Source organism: Carya illinoinensis, chromosome 14 (genome assembly GCF_018687715.1).
Source record: "Carya illinoinensis cultivar Pawnee chromosome 14, C.illinoinensisPawnee_v1, whole genome shotgun sequence".
NCBI classification, from domain to species: Eukaryota; Viridiplantae; Streptophyta; class Magnoliopsida; order Fagales; family Juglandaceae; genus Carya; species Carya illinoinensis.
Genome location: NC_056765.1, coordinates 3,716,660 through 3,739,035, shown reverse-complemented (window position 1 = coordinate 3,739,035; position 22,376 = coordinate 3,716,660). Strand labels below are relative to the sequence as shown.

At 35.4% G+C, this 22,376-nt stretch overlaps 2 protein-coding genes and 1 pseudogene across 2 annotated transcripts; 1 reads left to right on the top strand and 2 right to left on the bottom strand.

The window, feature by feature from the left end:
* The first annotated feature begins 598 nt into the window (after nt 1-598).
* Nucleotides 599-2,238, top strand: LOC122293398. Its single transcript, XM_043101962.1, has 4 exons — nt 599-1,198; nt 1,427-1,537; nt 1,718-1,798; nt 1,903-2,238. The coding sequence occupies exons 1-4, from the start codon at nt 980-982 to the stop codon at nt 1,963-1,965; spliced, it is 474 nt and encodes a 157-aa protein (XP_042957896.1). The 5' UTR covers nt 599-979; the 3' UTR covers nt 1,966-2,238.
* An 87-nt stretch (nt 2,239-2,325) lies between these two features.
* Nucleotides 2,326-9,065, bottom strand: LOC122294700 (annotated as a pseudogene).
* Nucleotides 9,066-21,218: 12,153 nt separating this feature from the next.
* On the bottom strand, nt 21,219-22,080 carry LOC122294897 (wound-induced protein 1-like). Its single transcript, XM_043103882.1, has one exon. The coding sequence runs from the start codon at nt 21,962-21,964 to the stop codon at nt 21,383-21,385; it is 582 nt and encodes a 193-aa protein (XP_042959816.1). The 5' UTR covers nt 21,965-22,080; the 3' UTR covers nt 21,219-21,382.
* Between the last annotated feature and the right edge of the window lie 296 nt (nt 22,081-22,376).

The following is a 22,376-nucleotide window of genomic DNA, read 5'->3' as shown; positions in this document are numbered from 1 at the left end:
CTTGATATTATAGTTGTAAAACAAAATTAAATGTGGAATAAAAGATAAAAATTTAAAAAAAAAATTATAAGAAATCCAAATCTGTTTACAATATATTCTACCCAACCGATTTTTATTAAATATTAATTTCTCTTTATGACTGCTTTTGATTGTATTTAAATCAGCAATATGTTAATTGCGTAAAAAATAAAATTTATAAATAAATATTTTTTTAAGTCCACTCTGTAAAAAAATGGAAGAAAATACTCTCACTTGAATTTTAATATAAGAAAAGAATAATAAATTTAATTTTCCAAGTATCACGATCCTTGAGAATTTGACTGGAAAATACACGCACAGTTAATATTTTATCAACATTAATATTTCTAATTAAGCTCTACTTTGGAACGGGAAAAAATTAAAAAATAAAATAAAATAAAAAGAGCAAAATTAGGACCCAAAGAAAGAAAAGAAATGGAACCGAAGCAACCATAGCCACATCGAGAATGAATGAATGTGTATGAGCCTATCAAAACATATCAATGGCGTGGTTTCCAGGAAACAACTCCTCGATGGGGCCAGTACCGATTGTGATAGGCACAAATACTCGGCCCCAGAAGTGAGCCATGAATGCATGACCAGCACCACCCTCCAGCCATGTGCATGCATGATTTCATGCGACTACAGTACTCCCTATATTCTGCTTCAAGCAATGTTGGTGGTCATGACCACTCCAATGTAGATCATTTTGCGTGCATAATCGGTTTCCAATGTTTGATAGATCCATATATAAATCTCTCAATCCTGTTGTGTAGGCCTGTCTGTTCTTGCTTTCTTTGAAATGTTTTCTACACAAAGCAAGCATATTTGAGAGAGATTTAAAGCAAAAGCAATCGAGTGGGAGTTTGAGATCAGGATTACAAAAGAATAGGTAGAGGTGGGTTTTGTGGCTAGCACTAGCAGAGAAGCCGAGTGAAGTGACCGGTAATTGAGTCGACCAATGCAGAAAATGAAAAGCCTTGGGAGCATAGGCAATGGTGGGGGACAACCAACTCATGATCAGGAGAATGATGAGGAGGAGATCTCAAGGTTGGCCATATCTACATTCCAAGCCAGGGAGGAAGAAATTGAGAGGAAGAAGATGGAGGTTAAGGAGAAAATTGAACTTCAGTTGGGCCGTGCTGAAGAAGAATCTAGGCGTTTATCACATATTTGGGAGGTACCTCCAGAAAATAACTCATCTAGCATGTCTGTTTTCTATCGCACTTTTTCATAACTCATGATCATCGAATTACAATCTACTGCAAATTAAGTTCTGACTAATTCAAGGAAAGGAAGAAAGAAAATGATATCTCACTGAATTATGCAAAACTCATGTTGTTCTTAGTTCTTAATTGACAGAAATGTTATTCATTTGTTCTAACCTTTTGCTGATATGATCTGCTAGGAGCTAGAAGAACTCACAGATCCAATGAGAAAGGAAGTTGCAGCTGTACGTAAGAAGGTTGATATGGCTAGCCGAGATCTGAAGACATTAGGACAGAGCTGCCAGAAGAAGGTATTTGCTAGTTTTGCTTATGTCTCCAATGGTCTTCTCTAAGAATTTGTACATACCAAGAATGTTCATCATCCCTTTATCATCATTGTCCCAATACCCCTTGACCTGGCATCAAATGATTGGTAGAGAAGTGAAATTGGATTATCACTGCAAAGTTATTCTCTGTTTGGTTGACTACAGGAGAAGGAATACAAAGAAACCTTAGACGCTTTCAATGAAAAGAACAAAGAAAAAACTCAGCTAATAGCCACATTAATGGAGGTTAGTTCTGAAAGTATATCATCCCCTAAAATACCAACATTCTTTCCCTTGTTATCTCATCTCATTTTTCCTCTCTAATATCTTATTTGGGATATTATTTCCAGTTGCTAACCCAGAGTGAGAGACTGAGGATGACGAAACTCGAGGAGCTGAGCAAGCATATATAGAATCCATAAACTGAAATCTCCAGCATTAGTCAGTGGTTTGGCTTCTGAGATTTTTCTCAAATAAATGTATTAGTATTGTAGGTGTTCAATAATCCTGCACGGTCTTGATCTCCTTCAAACATATTTTACCATTTACGATAATATGTCTTAGTACTGCGAAGGTATAACGTCACCCTCAAAATGTTGCTCTATGCCAATTAGAGCAGTTGTCAAACCAGGTTTTCTCATCATATGCACAAGCAAACCAGCAAAATTGATGCATTTTCCCCTGAACTCTGTCATAGGAGGTTATACCTCAGCTGTTTTCCATGCATTTACATATCCTGTTGCAATTCTTTTTTAATTGACAGATAGAAATCATTTGCTAAAAGAATATTATGTAATTTGATCAATGCCCGTACATACTAATGTCATTTACTTCTTCATCTAGATATCTGGAAAAGTCTCCATATCCCAAATCCTTGTAAAATAAATTTCAGAGAATGCTTTAAAAAAGAAAAAAATCTTCCGGGGAAGTGAGTAGCAGTACTAGACCTTAAACCGGTAAATAGATCAGCCTTGTTTTTATTCCTACAGAGTTGTCCCAGCTCCTGCACAACTTCGTCAATCTCTTCATCACCCTTATTTCTTATTTTCTCCTTTAATTCTTTTGTCATTCGCCTCACACCCTGATCTCCAGATTTCTCCACAACCGCCTGACCTCTTTTGCCACCTCCTCTCTTTCAAGCCTCCCATTCATATCTCTCTTGACTTCCACACCCACACCCACACAAAGTTCCTCCACCAGCCTAGCATTGAATGGCTGATCAAGGTGCATGGGCATGGCTGTAATTGGAACCCCAAGCTTCATGCTCTCCAGCACAGAATTCCATCCACAGTGACTCACACACTCACAAAGCCACCAATGCTAGGATGCTCTGAAATCTTTGTTTGCCGTGCCCATCCCTCCATAACCATTCCTTCATCTCCAACCCTATCAAGAAAACCTTTTGAAAGTGCCATTTCAAGTGTAATGTCTTTGGCACCTGTGGGGAATCTGACTACCTGCTAGAGTTTCAGAAAGGAGAACAAGTGTTCGAGAAAAGTTCTTATTGAGAAGAAATTTTTTACAGAGCGATATTGCCTATTCTGTTCTAATAAATACCTATTTATACAGAACTGAGATAATGAAAAATGAAGGAAATATATTATAGAGTTTCTAGACTTTGGGACCACAAGAGATTCTCAGTTCTGTTATTCTACCGTACCCACTAAAAAAGATTCTTGGTGCAATGGAATGTGCCCAGACGTGAGCCTCTCCTTCGTGAACTAATCCTTGCTGTGTTGTTTTGCTACAGCAGGTGTCTTTTCCTCAACAATCCCCCATGATCCAAGCAACACATTGGAAATGTTGAGGCTTGATCATAGATGGCCATATCGTGCTGAAGACAAGGGTCTAGTAAAGATGTCAGTAATCTGATCCTTGCTAGACAGAAAAGAGACTTGTAGAGTTTTGGTTGCAACACAATCTCTAACAAAGTGATAGTCCAAATCAACATGCTTAGTACAAGAGTGCAAAATAGGATTAACAGTTAAGCATGTAGCACCGGGTTGTCACACCATAGAGTAGGTGGATCATTGGGGAAAATTTCTAACTCTTTGAGAAGGGACTGTAGCCAAAGCAACTCACATGCAGTGTTAGTTATTGCCTTGTATTCGGCTTCAGTAGAAGACCATGCAATTGTGGGTTGTTTCTTTGAACCCCAAGAAATTAAATGAGAACTAAAATAAATACAAAACCCACCAGTAGATTTGCGATCATCTAGGCAACCAGCCCAATCAATATCAGAGAATGCATTCAACTTCAATTCAGATGATGGATGGAGTAAAGAAGAGACCGAAATGCTATATGAGATTTAAATAATGCAAAATGCGTTTGACGACTTGCTAGTGGGGCAGCCGTGGATAATGCATGTACTAACACACTTTGTTGACAGTATAGGAGATATCAAGCCGAGTAAAGTCTAGATATTGGAGGCTGCCAACAATGCTATGGTAAAACTGAGGGTTCTCAAATGAAGCTCCTTCAAGGGCTGTAAGTTTGACCGATGAGGACATTGGAGTGGAAACTGACTTTGACTTATGCATATTAGTATGAACCAAGAGATCCAAAATATATTTTGACTAAGACATACAAAAGCCAGCAAATGTTTTAGAGCCTTCAATTCCCAAAAAATAATGCAATGAACCAAGGTCCTTTACAAGAAAGTGAATGCCGAGTGCAGTAATGAAGTCGGCTATGAGTGAATCACTAGAACCAGTAACAACTATGTCATTCACATAAACCAGGACATAAAGACACAAAGAAGCCGTTTGTAATATAAACAGTGAGGAGTCAGATTTAGATCCATGAAACCCTAAGGAAATAAGTCTATCTGTAAGTTTCAAAAACCATGCGCTAGGGGCTTGTTTTAAAACATAGATAGACTTTTTAAGTTTACAGACATGAGAGGGGAGATCGAGATTAACAAAGGAGGTTGTTGCATAAACACATCTTCTTCGAGTTCACCTTGCAAGAAAGAGTTCAAGATGTCCAGTTGACGCAACGACCACTTGGAAGCAGCTGCAATAGAAAGAAGAAGATGAATGGTTATAGGTTTAACTATGGGACTAATGGTCCCGGTGTAATCCAGACCTTGTTGCTGATGGAAGCCCTTGGCCACAAGGCGTGCCTTGAGGCGTTCAAGGGTTCCATCAGCCCTACGCTTGGTCTTCAAGACCCACTTAGACCCAAGAACATTCTGGTTGGGTGATGGTGGGACAAAATCCTAGGTGTAATTGTGAATGAGGGCTTGAAACTCAGCCACATGGCAGCAAGCCACTCCAAGTATTTTAAGGCTTATGTGTATGACAAAGGTTCTTCTGGTATGGGGGTAAAGGTCGAGACAGTAAGGAAAACAATGTGTTTAGGAGGTGGCCATGGTATGGTGTCGTCGGTTCGATGGAGAGGACGATGAGCAAGGGATTTCAAACGTGTAACCATGGGGTGGTGAGAGGAAGCTGTAATAGGTTCAGAGAGTGATGCCAACTCAAAGGAAATAGGAAAATTAGGGTTGGGGTTGTTAGAGTTTAGAAGAGAAGATCAAGATTTGAGAGAGGGTGATGGGGAAAGTGACAAAGGTGCGCTTGGAGAGTAACTAGATGGACTGGAACGTGAAGCACATGGTGGGCCTAAGGTAGAAGACATGAGTCGACCATTAATAGGTAAATGAAATAAAGAGGGATTCGGTGAGGGAGGCAAGAAATAGGAAGGATGTGAGAGCCCAGTATGAGATGAAGTGGATTGTGAGGAGTTAGTGGGCTACATGACAAATGAAAATTCACTTTCAATAAAATGTACATCCCGAGAGAGATATTTCTGGCTTGTAGGAATATGCAAGCAGATGTACTCTTTGTGATCAAGGCTGTAGGCCATAAACACACACAACTTGGACCTAAAATCTACTTTGTAAAGGTTTGTGGGCCTTAAGTTGGGCCAACAAGCGATACCAAAGGTACGCAAAAACTTATAATCAGGTGTTTGATTAAACAACATTTGATATGGAGAGGAGTTTTGAAGAATTGATGTGGGCATGCGATTAATGAGATAAACAGTAGTTTGTAAGGCCTTAACCCAATATTTGTGTAGGATAAAGGCATGTACTAAGAGAGACAAGCCTGTTTCAACAATGTTTCGATGATGACATTCGACATTGCCATTTTGGGCATGGGAATAAGGACAAGTAACTCTATGAGTGATTCCACATGATTTGAGTAAGAATTGGAGTGGGCGAAATTCCCCACCCCAATCCAATTGCACTAATATCACATTGGTGAAAAAAGTGTTGCTTACATATTGCAAAAAGGCCAGAAAAATAGATGAAACATTGGATTTAGATTAAATGGGAAACATCAGTATTTATTTAAAATAGTCAGCTAAAATAGAAAAATAAAACCGACATCCTAATGAAGATAACATTGGGGCAGGACCCCATACATCCAAAAATAAAAACTAAAAAGGCATCTGTGAGCATGAAGGAGAAGAAGGGTGAGATAGTGCATGAGTTTTGCTTGATGGCACACTGGATAGGATTCTATGACACTCAAACTGGTCACCGGAAGATGGAATTTGTTGAGAGTTAAGGAGGTAATGTGAGAGGAAGGCTGCCCAAGTCGAGCATGCCAAATTTGAGGTGTTGTTTTTTCACCAAGATAGACTTGTGGGGAGGTCGAAAAATTAGATGAAGATGCTTCTAAGGAGGTCGAGCATGCAGGAAGAACATAGAGGCCATCTTTAACTGTTCCCCGAAGAAGAGACACTTGAGTTTGCAAATCCTTCACAAAGAAATGAAACGAATGAAATTCAAAATAGAAGGAGTTATCTAAACAGAATTGACAAACTGAAATTAAAATTTTCACTATATAAGGAACATGCAAAATATTGTGGAGGAGAAATTTGTCATTTGAAGTGTTGAGGCGAGCAGAGCCAACATTTTGAATTGGAAGTGAGGAGCCATCTCCTATACTGACTTGTTCAATGCCATGGTAAGGGGTAGAATCCAAGTTAAGGTTGGAAAAGTCAGTTGTAAAGTGGTTTGTAGCCACTATATCAAAAAACCAAGGACTCAGGGAAGGGGTAGATGGGATGGAGGTGAAGTTGGCTATGAAAGAGGGTGGTGCAAGGGCTTGGTAGGACTGATTAAAGTGGTGGTAACATGAAATGGCAATATGTCCGTGTTTTTGGCACACTTGGCAAAGAGGTCTGGTATTAGACCAAGAAGAAAAATAGTTGGGAGGCTATCCTCCTCGTCCTCTGCCACAATGGCCTCCTCAATGATTAGGATTTCTTCCTCTCGTTGAGTTGCCCAATGGTGAGGGAGGTCCAAAATTGGTGGCATGAGTAGCAATGTTAGTATCTAAAATCAATGATTGATGTTGATGAGCTCAAGGTGATTCATGGTTGAATAAAAAACCGTAAATCTGATGTGAGGATAAAGGCTCAGGATGGGTTGTAATGGACGTGACAATAAACTCATAATCTGAGCCAAGGCCAGCCAACAGATAAATTAAAAATTGGAATTGAAGTAGAGGATGCCCAACTACGTACACCAAGAGAGGCTGTGAGCAAAGTGGCCTTTTGGTAGTATTCTGAGCTTGTTTTAAAACCCTTTTTTAGAGTTGCTAGTTGGTATTGAATGTGCAGTACATGTGCTGAGGACTGGGTAGCAAAAAGATTTTGGAGTGTAGTCCATACTTCGTGTGAAGTGGTACACTTAAGAACATGAGAAAGAACATTATCAAATAATGAAGAGTTGACAACAGATATAATCAATTGATCTTGAAGAAGCCATTGAGTATACTCAAGATTAAGAGCTTCCTCAATGGTGGATGGAGGCTTAGGAAGGGTACCATCGACGTAACCATAAAGCTGATGACCCTTAAGGAAAGGTACAATTTGTGCCTTCCACAAGAGATAGTTATCAATGGTGAGTTTGAGAGTGATGAAGTGAGAGGCAGAATTTAAAAGGTAGGAGTTGAGATTTGGTGGTGGAGTCGACAAAGGAGATTCTGGATTTTTGTTGTTGGACGCTATGGATGGGATTTGAAGAAGAGAAAAAAAAATAAAAGAAAAAAAAAAGATAGCGCGAGCTTTATTTTGGCTCTTGATACCATGTTAGAGTTTCATAAAGGAGACCAAGTGTTTGAGAAAAGTTCTTATTGAGAAGAAATTTTTTACAGAGTGATATTGCATATTTTGTTCTAATAAATACAATGACCTTTTGGGTCCTATTTATACAAGAAAAAATCTATACAACCTCCTACTATTCACACAACCTCCACACACCACACTTTTTTTAATTTTTTTTTCTTTTATCAAATCTTTAATATATGAATAATGAATAAAATAATTGAATTAATTTAAAAAGAATAAAGTCAAAAAAAATTTTAAAAAATATTAAAAATTTGAAAAAAAATGGTGTGTGGAGGTTGGGAGGTTGTGTAGCATTGCTCTTTATACAAAGCTAAGATAATGAAAAATGAAGGAAATATATTATATAGTTTCTAGACTTTGGGACCACAAGAGATTCTCAATTCTGTTATTCTGCCGCACCCACTACAAAAGATTCTTGGTGCAATGGAATGTGCTCAGACGTGAGCCTCTCCTTCATGACCTGATCCTTATTGTGTTATTCTACTACAGCGAGTGTCTTTTCCTCAACACTATCCATATGAAAGGTGCTCTACTAAGTTCAAACCCAAAAGCTATTTCTTTTATTTCCTCATTGGATAGAAAATACTCACTACAAAATGAAACAAACACAGCCGATGATCGTTTTTGGTTGTTCAACCATTCTAGGATTCCCATTCTCATCTTCATGGATAGGGTCTTCAACAAGTGGATCAACCGATACAATCTTCTTTCCCATTAGAACTGAGAGATAGTCAATGTATTTTGCTTCAATCTCTCTGAAAGTTTTTATCAAAATGATTTTACAAGATTGTTCAAAGCATTCTTATGCTCAATTATTTGCAGACAATTCGAGCAAATTTGTAAACTTACAAAACTCATCGTCTTGAAGACAAATTTCTAGAAAGGGAAATCCAACACTCGGGTTCATGGTAAGGTACATAGCAAAAGATGCCACTGTAGCATTAGCAGGTAAGCTCTCGACAGTCGAAATGTTTTGCGACAAAGCTAGAGATGATGCCCAATGTGGAAGAAAATCATAAATAAGCAAGTCAGGGCTCGAATTCTTTAGGTTGGTGGAGAAGTTTGGAGAGGCCATATCAAAGGCATTCTTAAGGGTTGACATGAGATGGGGTGGCAAGCCATTTATTGTGTGGTAATGTGGAGGAAGCTCCGGCAATGATGAAAGATGGAGTTCCACAAGTTCTACTGAAAATGGATAATTTTCACGAAGCTTTTCTATGATAGGATGGAGGTTTATAGGTGTAGAACAAAAATGGAAATGGAAGTTTCTCTTTGCAGGCTTCTTTGCAACTTCTAGGAATGGCGATATGTGGCCATGAGCTAGCCTTGGAAGCATTAGGACACTGGTATGAGTATGGCTAGTATCCATAATTTTTGAATTTCCTCTTCTCATAAGAGGGAAACTAAAGAGAGGGAAACCGAAGAGAGGGAAATGAAAAAAAATTATATAATGTTGTATTATTGAAAATGAGATTACACAAAATATAAAGTAAAAGTAACTAATGATGGGCCCCAAGGTGGACCAAGTGTTAAGGATCAATTACAAGATTAAGAGCCACGAAGATCAAGAGAGCAATGCAAGAATTGGTGCAATCCAATTGGGATTAAGATAGCAAGAGCCCAACACTCATGACGGGCTTGAAAGAAGGAGAACCAGTTTTGCTCTACTTGATCCAAGTTATAGAAGACACGACTTGGGCCTATTGTTATGGAAGGCCATGGATTTATTTATTTCATTAAAAGGCCTTAATTTATTAGTCAAATGAATTAATCAAGAATAATTGGGCTCCGGGGATGTCCAGCCCACATGTCTTATTTCTAATAAACTAGGGTTTGGGGAAGGCCTTGTATTTTGGCCAAGGGTTTATTTGGAAAGTTATAATTTTATGTCTTACTAGGGTTTCAGAAGTTACTGTAGCGCGGCGTATGGCACTGTTCACGCTATAGTACCCGACGCATTGTTTACTTAGGATTTTTGGGGATTGTCTATTTAAACCAATTGTAACCTCATTTGAGAGGCAGACTATATGGAATTGTGATTGAGAATTGAGTGATCTCCTCTTGTTCGTCTTGAACTTCTGAACTTATCAAGGGTAAATCAAAACCTTTGTGGCGTTCTTCCTTTGTAATCTAGGTTCTTGAGACGGGTTCTTCAATGGGTCTAGATTTTGATATAATCTAGGTTCTTTGAACGGGTTCTCATCGGGTCTAGATTCTCCATCTATATACCTGAGTTTGGCTTTCTTGGGGTTGTTTTTTCCAGTATTGTTGTTGGGTCTCAAAGCAAGTCTATTGGGGTTCACATCATTTGGTAATCAGAGCAAGGTTTCCAATCAGGTGTAATTCTATCTTTTATCTATTGCATCTTTAATTCTAGGGTTGTAAAAAAAAAAAAGTGCAGAAATTCGTTTTTCCTAGGGCTGGCAGATTACTCTATCATTTTGGTTTCATGTTATCAACATTGGTTGACTAAGTTGCTTGTTTGAGGGCTGCCAAAATTTACACCATATAGAGGTTGGAAATTTCTAGAGTTTCTTGCATCTTTAAGTTTGTCAATTCCTTGGAGTGTCGTTTCATTGATTCTCTTCTATTTCCTTGCCAATTTTTATGTGTTTAAATTCAGTTGTTTGATTGTTGCAATTGAATATTGCTGTTTTTGATTGAAATAGTGAGAAAAGAAAGGAAAAGAAAAGAAAGGAAAAGAAAAGAAAAGAAAGGAAAGGAAAAGAAAAGAAAAGAAAAAAAAGGAAAGGAAAAGAAAAGAAAAGAAAAAAAAGGAAAAGAAAAGAAAAGAAAAAAAAAATAGAAAAAACATCAGAATTTTTATTTTATTTCAAAGGGGCTGCATATATCATTATAGTTGGTATATTGTCTTGTGATTACTCTTTCCCTTGTATCATTTCCTTGAGTCTTGTGTCATTTTATTCTTTCAGTGTTTTCTCTTGTTCTTGTTTCTTGGACCTAATTACTAGTTGAAATAAGACAAGGTTGTATTATCTTGATTTAGTTCAATTAGTTCTGAAAGAACTTGGGTGGGAAAACTCTTGAGGTAAAAGGCAAGAGAGTGTGAGATCATTATCAGAAAAAAAGCCAATTAAGTGTGAAACACGAGTGGAGTGCCATTATTTGAGTGTAAACACGTAAGATAGAGAGCGTGAGGTCTTTTTCTACTAACATTCTTTTTTGTGCAGCACATACAATGACTCATTAAAGTGACTCATAACCAAAGGGGATGTCAAACAATTCATTTGTGCTGCAAGCCATGCAACAACAATTTGAGCGGTTGAACATGGTGTTGGGAGAAGTAAGGGATAGGATGGATCAACGAGGTGCAGTGATTAGAAATCTACAAAGTGGGAAAGATAGGAGGAGACATGAGCCTAGTATTGAGAATAGGTACGATAAGAATGAAGAGTATGGCGAGTCTCTTGTTGTTAGGCGTGCTCCCAATACAGAATTTAAGATGGATGATATAGAGCAACAAAGAGAGAACATTTTTCATACTAGATGTCACATCAACAATAAGGTATGTAGTATGATAATTGATGGGGGAAGTTGTACTAATGTTGCTAGCACTACTTTAGTTGAGAAATTGAATTTACCTACCTTGAAACACCCTAGACCATACAAGTTGCAGTGGTTGAATGATTGTGGGGAGGTTAGGGTAAATAAGCAAGTGCTAGTTTCTTTTTCAATTAGGAAGTACAAGGATGAAGTGCTTTGTGATGTAGTGCCTATGCATGCTGGCCATATTTTGTTGGGAAGGCCGTGGCAGTGTGATAAGAGAGTGATCCATGATGGGTTTAGGAACATGTACAGTTTTGAAAATGATGGAAAAACAATCAAATTTGCTCCTTTAACTCCAACACAGGTCCATGAGGACCAACTCAAGTTGAAAAGTGAGGTTGGGGAAGAAAGAAATAGTGAAACCTCAAGAAAAAGAGAGAATGAGTTGAAAAACAATTGTGAGGCTGAGAGTTCAAAAAAAGATGTTGAAAAAGGGATTGAAAGAAAGGAGAGTGTAAAGGAAAAAGAGAGTGAAAGAAATGAGGGTGATGTTAAAACCACAAGAAAAAAAGAGAGTGAAAAGAAAGATGAGAGTGAAGAAAGTGAGAGAAAAACAAAGAGAGAAGTGAGTTTTTATGCTAAGCCAAATTTTAAAACTAACGGACTTAACAAATCTTTGCCTAGTGTTGTTATCTCTTTGTTGCAGGGATATGAGGTCATGATTCCTAGCGGTGTGTTTAGTGGATTGCCACCTATTAGAGAGATAGAGCAATACATTGATCTTGTACCAGGTGTGACAATCCCTAACCGACCTTTATTTGAAGAGCATAAGTCCTTGACGCACTTGAAGGGACAAGTTAAGTTGGATAGAATGCATGCCAAGTGGGTTCAATTCATTGAGACCTTTCCTCATGTAATTCAGTACACATATGGTAAGAGAAATCTTGTATTTGAAGCATTATCAAGAAGGTATGTCCTTGTCTTCATTTTGGATGCAAAGTTATTGAGATTTCAATATGATAAGAACTTGTTTGTTAATGATGATGGCTTGGTTAGTGTGTATAGAGTACGTAAGAAAGCATCGTTTTCTCAATTATATAGACTAGATTGGTACTTGTTTAGAAAGAAAAGACTTTGTGTGCCTACTAGTCTTATGCGTGAGTTGCTTGTGCATGGATGTGGTCTGTTGAGAAATTTCGATATAAAGAGGACTTTAGATGTGTTGCATGACCACTGGTGGGAGTACTACTTGCCATTCATTAAGTTTGCATATAGTTGGAGTGGTCACTTTGGTATAAAGAATATTTTAGGCATATTGCATGAATATTGGTGGGACTATTGTTTCCCATTCATTGAGTTTGCATATAGTTGGAGTGGTCACTTTGGTGTAAAGAAGAGTTTACGTGTATTACATGAAAACTTTTGGGAGTATGGTTTGCCATTCATTGAGATCGCATATAATTGGAATGGTCATTTTGGTGTAAGGAAGACTTTAAATGTGTTTCATGAACGTTTGTGGGAGTATCATTTTCCATTTATTGAATTGCTAAATGAACGTTTCTAGGAGTATCATTTTCCAATTATTGAATTGTTACATGAACATTTGCGAGAGTATCATTTGTCATTTATAGAGTGTGCATATAATAGGATCATGCATAACGCTACTTCATATTGTCCTTTTGAAATTATTTATGGTTTTAATCCATTTATTTCTTTTGATTTAATGCATTTACCTGTTGATGACAGAAGTAGCTTGGATTGACATTTCCAAATTCTTGATAAAGTTAATGATACTTCATATCTAGTGGATCTTCCAGGTAAGTATCATGTGTTTGCTATTTTCAATGTTACTGATGTTTTTCCCTTTGATCCAGGTGGAGATTCGAGGTCGAATCCTTTTGAGGAGAGGGGGAATGATGGGCCCCAAGGTGGACCAAGTCTTAAGGATCAATTACAAGATTAAGAGCCACGAAGATCAAGAGAGCAATGCAAGAATTGGTGCAATCCAATTGGGATCAAGATAGCAAGAGCCCAACACTCATGACGGGTTTGAAAGAAGGAGAACCAGTTTTGCTCCACTTGATCCAAGCTATAGAAGACACGACTTGGGCCTATTGTTATGGAAGGCCATGGATTTATTTATTTCATTAAAAGGGCTTAATTTATTAGTCAAATGAATTAATCAAGAATAATTGGGCTCCGGGGATGTCCAGCCCACACGTCTTATTTCTAATGAACTAGGGTTTGGGGAAGGCCTTGTATTTTGACCAAGGGTTTATTTGGAAAGTTATAATTTTATGTCTTACTAGGGTTTCAGAAGTTACTGTAGCGCGGCGTATGGCACTGTTCAAGCTACAGTACCCGACGCATTGTTTACTTAGGGTTTTTGGGGATTGTCTATTTAAACCAATTGTAACCTCATTAGAGAGGCAGACTAGATGGAATTGTGATTAAGAATTGAGTGATCTCCTCTTGTTCTTCTTGAACTTCTGAACTTATCAAGGGTAAATCAAAACCTTTGTGGCGTTCTTCCTTTGTAATCTAGGTTCTTGAGACGGGTTCTTCAATGAGTCTAGATTTTGATATAATCTAGGTTCTTTGAACGGGTTCTCATCGGGTCTAGATTCTCCATCCATATACCTGAGTTTGGCTTTCTTGGGGTTGTTTTTTCCAGTATTGTTGTTGGGTCTCAAAGCAAGTCTATTGGGGTTCACATCAACTAAGGTACAATTGAGGTAACTGTGCACATGAGTACATGTGAATATGCAATGTAAAATGTAAATATAGCATTATACAATAACTAGTAATAGCTCTCCTGTGCAAATTTAGAACACCCAGCTTGCTGAGAAGAGTATGAAACCTATCAGATGCCAAATGTTTAGTGGATAAATATGCCAACTGATATTTAGAAGAAACATGAAGAGTTACAACAGCACCATGTTGAACCATATCTCTAACTAAATAACAGTCTATTTCAATATATTTAGTCCTTTCATGGAAAATTGGATTAGCAACAATATGAATGGCTGCCTAACTATCACAATATAGAACAAATGGAAAAGTAAAGGAGATGCAAAAATCAACAAAGAGAGAGATAAGCCATTTGATTTCACAATATATGGAAGCTATAGATCGATACTCAGTTTCAGCAGATGATCTGAAGATAGTAACTTGCTTCTTGGACTTCTAAGAAATTAAAGAATCTCCAAGAAAAGGGCAATATCCAGTAAATAATCTTCTAGAATCAAGGCAAGTGGCCCAATAAAAATCACAAAAGCCTCTAAGCTGCAAGGAAGAGCTACTGGGGAAGAACAATCCTTGGCATGCAGTAGCTTTGATGTATCTAACTACTTTAATAGCAGTATCATAGTGTGACTGTCGAGGCTGATCTATAAACTGACTCAAAGTACTAATAGGAAAAGACAAGTCAGGTTGAGTAAGTGTCAAATAAAGAAGATGACCAATTAACATTCTGTAAGAATCTGGATCAGCAAGTAAATGGCCTCCAGATTTTGTTTTGGAGAGGCATAAGTTTTGATCCATTTGACAGCTAGTAGGTATAGCAACTAATAAACCAGAATCAAAAACAATTTTAAGTGCATATTTTCTTTGGGAAAGAGATATACCCTTAGCAGATCTTGCAACTTCCAGTCTCACAAAATACCTTAAAACACCAAGATCTTTTAGCTTGAAATGTAGATTTAAAAAAGCCTTAAGATCAGTAACAGTTTGTGAATGATTTGAGGCAATAACAATATCATACACATATACCAACAGTGCCACAAAAGAATCAACAAAACATTTAGTAAACAAAGAACAATCAGACTTTGACTGAGTAAATCCATAAGCAACCAGAGTTGAGGAGAATTTAGAAAACCATTGACGAGAGGCTTGTTTTAAACCAAATAAAAACTTAAGCAGCTTACAAACTCAAGAATCTCCAAGTTTAGAAAAACCAGGAGGAAGTTTCATGTATACCTCCTCATCCAAATTTCCATGTAGGAATGCATTATTGACATCTAATTGATGCAACTCCCAATTGTGTATAACAGCTAAGCAAGGAAGTAACGAATAGTGGCCAGCTTAGCAACAGGAGAAAAAATATCAAAGTAATCAACTCTCTCTCATTGAGTATATCATTGTGCAACCAACCAAGCCTTGTACATTTCTAGAGTGCCATCAGATTTTAACTTGCACTTGTAAACCCATTTACAACCAATGGACTGCTTGCCAAGAGGTAAATCAAGTTTTATTGACTTCAAGAGCATTTATTTCAGTTGTCATTACATCCACCCAATGAGGATATGTGATGGCTTGATGAAAGAATTTGAGTTCATAAAGATAATCAACAGAGAAATAGAAATGCTTATAGGAAGAAGAGAATTTGGAATATGAAAAAAAGGGTAAGGAGTGCCTAAAACTGAAGAACCATCAACCAGAGGAAAAGTAGTAACTTTATTATTTTATATCAAGGAACAATGATAAGACTACAAGTAATCAAGTGGTCTTCTATTTCTTGTAGACTTGCGAATAGGAATTGGCGGTGATGAATTATGAGATGTATCAAAATGAATGGGTAGATAATTGTGTGAAAAATGAGAAATGGAAGCATCTGAAAGAAGAACTGGCAGAACAAGATTTGGACAAAATGAGTGAGGATTCTGTGTTTCAAAAAAAAAGTGTTGATAAGGTGAGTCTAGTTTGAAAGGAAAAAGATGTTCATGAAATATGACATCTTTAGAAATGATGATCTTATGATTATGAAAATTATACAATTTGTATCCTTTGATACCAGCAGGGTATCCTAAGAATACACAAACTTGAGCTCGAGCATAAAACTTGGTAGATGAAGGATTACCAAGTAAGGATGCATAACAAAGGCAAACAAAGATTTTAAGATGATTGTACTGAGGTTTAACGTAAAATAGTACTTCATATGGTGATTTATGTGCTAAAATAGGCATGGGAATTCTATTTATAAGATAAACATCAATGAGGATACAATCACTGCAAAAATATAGAGGAATATTTGATTGAAATTGAAGGGATCTAGCAATATTGAGTATATGTTGATGCTTTCTTTCAACAATAGCATTTTGTTGAGGAGTGTATGCTATTGTTGAGGAGTGTAAACACAACTGTGTTGGTATACAACTCCTTTGCTAGCCAAAAAAAATTTTATCAAACTCCAAAGCATTATCAATACGAATGGTTTTGATTTTACAATTAAACTGAGTTTCAACCAAAATAATAATAAAAAAAAAAGAATGTAAATATGAACGTGTTTCAGACTTGGATTTAGACTTGGATTTAAGCAAATATACCCAAGTATATCTACTGTAATAATCTACTATAGTTAGAAAAAATTTAAAGCCATCATATGGGACACATCACAATGAATAAACAAAAAAATAGAGCTAGAATTTGAAAAACTTAAAGGAAAATGAAGTCCTTTATATTTATCAAGTGGACAAACATCACAATGACTATTATTCGGAGTTGTAAAGCAAGAAAGATCAAAAGATAAATCATGCAGTCTAGAATCATAAATGAGTCCAAGGAAACAATGCCAAATGTGAGAACTATTTTTGACAGAATTATAGTGAGAAAATGTAATTGAATTACAAGAAATAGAGGTGCCTGAAACTCGCAGTAATTGATATAAACTTTGAGAATGTTTAGCTACTCCAATCGTCCTCCAATTGAAGAGGCCCTAGATATAACAAAAACCATGTAAGAACAATAAGAAACAAGATAACTGTGAAGTTAACTTGCTAATTGAAATTAGATTAAAGGTAAATGTGGGAACATGTAGAACATCAGTCAGAACTAGAGAATCAAAGAGTCTAACCGTGCTTGTATGTGTAACTTGAATACATGAACCATTAGACAATTTCACAGAGATATTAACAGGGGCTGGTATTGAAGAAAAAAGAGGAAGAGAACCAATCATATGATCAGTTGCTCTAGAATCAACTCATCAAGAATCCAAGACTGTTGATGAAATGCAACTGTATCAATTACAAATAAAACTAAAGACTGATAAGATTCAATAATCAAGATACCTGAAAAAGGTGGTGCAAACGAAGTTAAAGGTGCACGGGGAGAAGTGGATGGAACTATACCTGCTTGATTTACAAAAGAAGGGTTAGCTTGATTTTGAAGAAATGTAAAAGTTATTAACATTACTCTTAAGAAAAAGGGAAATTTGGTACCATAACCGAATCTAAGACAAATTGGCTAGCAGTGACTTGATTAGCATTAGGAATTCTGGTTTTTGCTTTGAATCCAAGTGGATAACCATGGATTTTATAGCATTTATCGACCGTATGACCCAATAAACCACAATAAGTACAATAAGGTCATTCCGTACGATTTACAGGTTGCTTGCCATTTCTAGATCTAACGTAACCTCTCATATTACTAGAATTACAATTGGTCAACATAACAACAACATAATTAGAAGATAAAGAATCAAAAGCAATCGCTCTTTGTTTTTCTTCTTGAAGAATAAAAGAAAAAACCTTATTAAGAAGAGAAAAGGGATCAAAAAGTAAGATTTGATAGCAACGCAGCGCAAATGAGCGTAAGACTCATTAAGCCCCATCAAGAATTGTAGGACATAGTCCTTTGTTGATATTCAATAATCTGTTTGATGGCTCCACAAGAACATGGAGGCAAAGGTAAAAAAATGGACTATTTCTTCAAATCATTCCACATCTCTTATGCAGAATCGATGCAAATGACAGAGGAGGCAACTTCTTTTGACAAAGCATTGAGTAACCAAGAAAGAACAACAATATTACAACGGATCCAAGCATGATACATTAGATCATTCTCGGCAAGCAATGACAAGGCACCATTAACAAAATAGAGTTTGTTTGTGGTGATGAGAGCCATGGACATGGATCGATTTCATATAAGGTAATTATCTCTAGTCAGTGGTTGGGAGACAAGTATTGCTTCAGGATGATCACCACTCTAAAGATAGTAAAGATTCAAATAATCCACAAAGGAATGAGTTGGAACAACAGAAGAATTAGCATAAGATGATTTGACAGTTGGAATAAGCATGACGGCACTTCACTAGTTTAGGGTTAGGATTTCATCTGATATCATGATAAGAGAAAAACTGAAGAGAGTGAAATGAAAAAAATTCTAGAATGTTGTAGTATTGAAAATGAGAGTGCACAAAAAAAAAAAAATATATATATATATATAAAGTAAAAGAATTCTTGAAGTAACTGTGCAAGTGAGTACATGTGAAAAAGTGATGTAAAATGTGTAAAAATAACATTATACAATAGGAAAAATATAATTATAAGTATAATTATGTACTAATCTGTGCATCAATACGATGTGATTGGTTAAAAAATAGATTTTATTAAAAATAATGTTAATTTAAATTTTAAGTATAAATAAATTAGTATTGATATACAAATTAGTATGTAACTGTATTTGTATATAATAAAACTCTATACAATACCTGATAATACTTGGGTAAAAGGTTCCTAATTTATTTTTGTGGGTCACAGACAGATTATAATCGTGAAGAAGATGAGATCAGTGCTGGAAGAGTCGGAAGCTTTAGGAACAAGGAAGAGTTTGAAATTTGAATAGAAACGTGGCCTAAGAGACGGGACTACAGAGGGAAACTAGGTGAGAACGTGGAAAGTGAACCAGAAGTCTCGTACGTGTCAGCACAAACGTAAGTATAACGCAAGTCATATCTTCTTTAATTTGCTCGGATGACTTATCTCATATTCTCAAAATATATTATTATTATTATTATTATTATAAAAAATCTCTAGTATTAATAAATTATATAAAATTAAAGTCATAAAATAACTTAATTTAATATGATAAGTTAACTTGTAAAATTATTTTATTATAAAATAAATTTACCATATCCAATAAAATTATATCAATTTAAAAAATTATTTTTATAAAATCTACTATAATATTATGTTTTTTTTTACTTTTAAGCAATGGTCAATATTTTTCACTTGTCTAAATTAGATGACACGAAGAAATAATAATAATAATAATAATAATAATAATAATAATGTGAGATATAATTTTAAAGTGTTAAAATCTTACAAATTCTATTTAAAAAAGTGGAGTATATTATAAAAAGAAAAATTAATTTTTTATGCAAATCCAGATTTCTTATAATTTTTTTAAAAAAATAAAAAAGTGTGTGAAATTTATATATTCTAAGATTATATGAATGATTTTTTTAAAAAAAATTAAAATTTAAGACTATTCGACCATTGAGGAAAAAGGCTAGTCTCTTGACTTTTTAAACATAGACTGGTTAAACTAAGTCAACTCAATTCATCTCATCCCATCTCATATAATAATTACAACTTTCTTAAATTTTTATATAAAATAAGATAAATCATTCAATTTTTTCAAATATTAAAATAAAAATTATATTAAAAAATATATTCTAATAATATTTTATTCAACTTTCAATTTTAATCTTAACTAATCTGTGAAAAAAAAAGAGTCATTTTCTACATAAAATTCTTAAATTACTAGATTAAGTGAGAGTTCAATATATAAGCTTGTTACATTTATTACTCAAGTAAAAATAGAGTTTTAAAGTTTTTAGCAATGTTGAATGTTACCTAAAAATAAAATATTAAATATTTAATAAATATTTATATATTATTTGTTTTCCATCTAAATTTTCAAAATTTAAATTTGTAGAGGTATTGATCCAATGAATGATGGTCTTCTGGCACCCCTTATATATATATAGATTGTTTTGAAATTGAATTAATTTCTTTATTTAAAGAATATAATTCTAAAAAAATTGTGATAAGAGAAAAATTTATCATACGACTTTTACTGATTCTGAAAAATTATGTGTTAACACTACAAGAAAAACGGGCAATTGCGATCGATTTATAGCAACGAAAAGAGTATTAGCAATCAATTTTGGTTGCTAATACTCTTTTCGTTTCTATAAATCGATCGCAATTACCCGTTTTTCTTATAGTGTAAATACAAATAGAAAGAAAAGATATATGAACTCAAAACACATTCTTTTCTTTGATTTGGTTGAAAATTATTATGTTTTAAAAAATAGTTTGAATGTTTTAAAGATTGATTTTGTCAAGGAATAAGGAAAAACTTATCATGCGACTTTTATTGATTCTGAAAAATTATGTGTTAAACGTAAATGGAAAGAAAAGATGTATGAACTTTAAAAACATATTATTTTCTTTAATTTTATTGAAAATTATTATGTTTCAAAAAATAGTTTGAATGTTTTAAAGATTGATTTCTTTGAAATAAATATATATATATATATATATTTATATATATATATATTTTTGTAGAAAAGTCATTATGACCATAAGTCTTCACCACTTTGGCACCTGACGTCCAATTTATATATGCAAAGTCAAACAATAACTCGCCCCTCGTGAATACCAAATTAAGTTCCTTCAAACCGAATAGCATGAAGATGTCAGGGAAACTATCGGTGCCCAATATTGCGTATGAATGTCATATATATATATATATATATATGCACGATTTAAAGTTACATGAATATTACTGTCGCGGCTTTGCATAAAATAATATGCAACTAAGTGGGCTTCTAATTTATTTAAAAAGATATGTTATAGAGATAAAGAGATCATTACACAAAATAAATCTATAAATTAGATTTTATATAATCAGTTACATCTATTTTATAATAAAAGTAATTGTACAATATGACATATCACATCAAATAATATCAATTTATAAATTTATTTTTATGTAATTCTTTTATGATTAAAATATTTTTCTCATTTAAAGTTACATGAATATTAAAATTACATGAATATTACTGTTTTGGGTTGTTGCGTATCCTAATTTTAACATTTTGTTGTTATCATATTTAGTGTGTAATATTTTATTTTATATAATTTATTAATTTTAATAATTTAATGTAATATTTTAGATTGTATAATTATTTTTATTACAAAATAAATATAAAAGTAACAACCCCTTGAAATTGTGGATTAATGCATGCGCATTCAAAGCCCATTGGAACGTCACTTTGAATGCAACTTTGTGTTTGACTATTTGCACCTTGAGAGTCTCTGACTCGATCTTTTATGGCAATCCAGCTGAGCCCGTAAGTGATTCACTCAATCAGGGGCTGACACCTGTACACTTTTATTTACTTTTAATAATAGTAACGGCTACAGCTGATTGAGGGAATATAGGGAGAAAACAATACCATATCACCAGGACCAAACCCGGCACTGACTTTCCGACTTGGCTGGAGACACTGCTCTCCCAAAGGGACGGGCAACGAAGCGGGTTTATTTCAACCCTTGATGAGGATGACGGCATTGAAGATGAGTTGGAGTTACTGAGGCGCATAACAGTGAGGGACGTGTTGAAGTACTCCCTTACCTGAGTGATTATCCCATCAGTAACGGTGCAGGCGTGAACCCAAGAAATAGAGCGATCATGATCACAGCCCTCGACAAGGACGGTTGGCCCAAAGGAAGTGATGGATTGAGGCACAAATCGGAATGATGTGGCAGAGGCGGGGGCAATGCCGGTCAGAAGGTGCATCAAGAACTGGTGAGAAGGCGGACCATGAAACCACCACTCGAGGTTGGGGGCAAGGACTTGGTGCACCATGGCCACATCGTGCGAGCTCAAGGCCTCATAGAGGGCGAGAACCACCCTTCGATTATTGGAATCAGTTTCCTCCATAATTTCCTGAGAGTTTGCCAGTTCTAGCATAAGCCTAGCTAGGGTTGTGGATATCAAGTCTTAGATGAGGAAATGAGGAAACGGAAAGGGAGGGAGAGAGCAAGAGATAAATTGTAACGTGATAGATGGGGTATATATAATGGGACTTGGAGTTGAAGTTGAAGCGTAGTTCTTAACTTCTTATCATTATATAGGGGAAGGGGAAGGGGAAGGGAAGAGCATTAAGATTGTTTAGAGTCGTTTTCATTCGATTATGTTACAACCAGCAAGCTCAATCGGGTGATTGAATTTTGGGCCATATCGTCATTCCAATCAATAGATAAGGAAAATTTAGCGAGAAACAAAAAAAGAAAAAAAAAAAAAAAAAAAGGTGAAAGCTATCGTAATTGGCAAAGTAAACAACTCGATGATGTGGCAAATTGTTACTGGATCGATGGATGTG

Bases quoted from the DNA above. Each gene is read 5' to 3' on its own strand.
- LOC122293398 (XM_043101962.1), top strand. From the start codon at position 980: ATGCAGAAAATGAAAAGCCTTGGGAGCATAGGCAATGGTGGGGGACAA. The intron at 1,199-1,426 runs GTACCTCCAGAA...ATGATCTGCTAG, and splicing joins GTTTATCACATATTTGGGAG to GAGCTAGAAGAACTCACAGA. The intron at 1,538-1,717 runs GTATTTGCTAGT...GGTTGACTACAG, and splicing joins GACAGAGCTGCCAGAAGAAG to GAGAAGGAATACAAAGAAAC.
- LOC122294897 (XM_043103882.1), bottom strand. From the start codon at position 21,964: ATGCTAGAACTGGCAAACTCTCAGGAAATTATGGAGGAAACTGATTCC.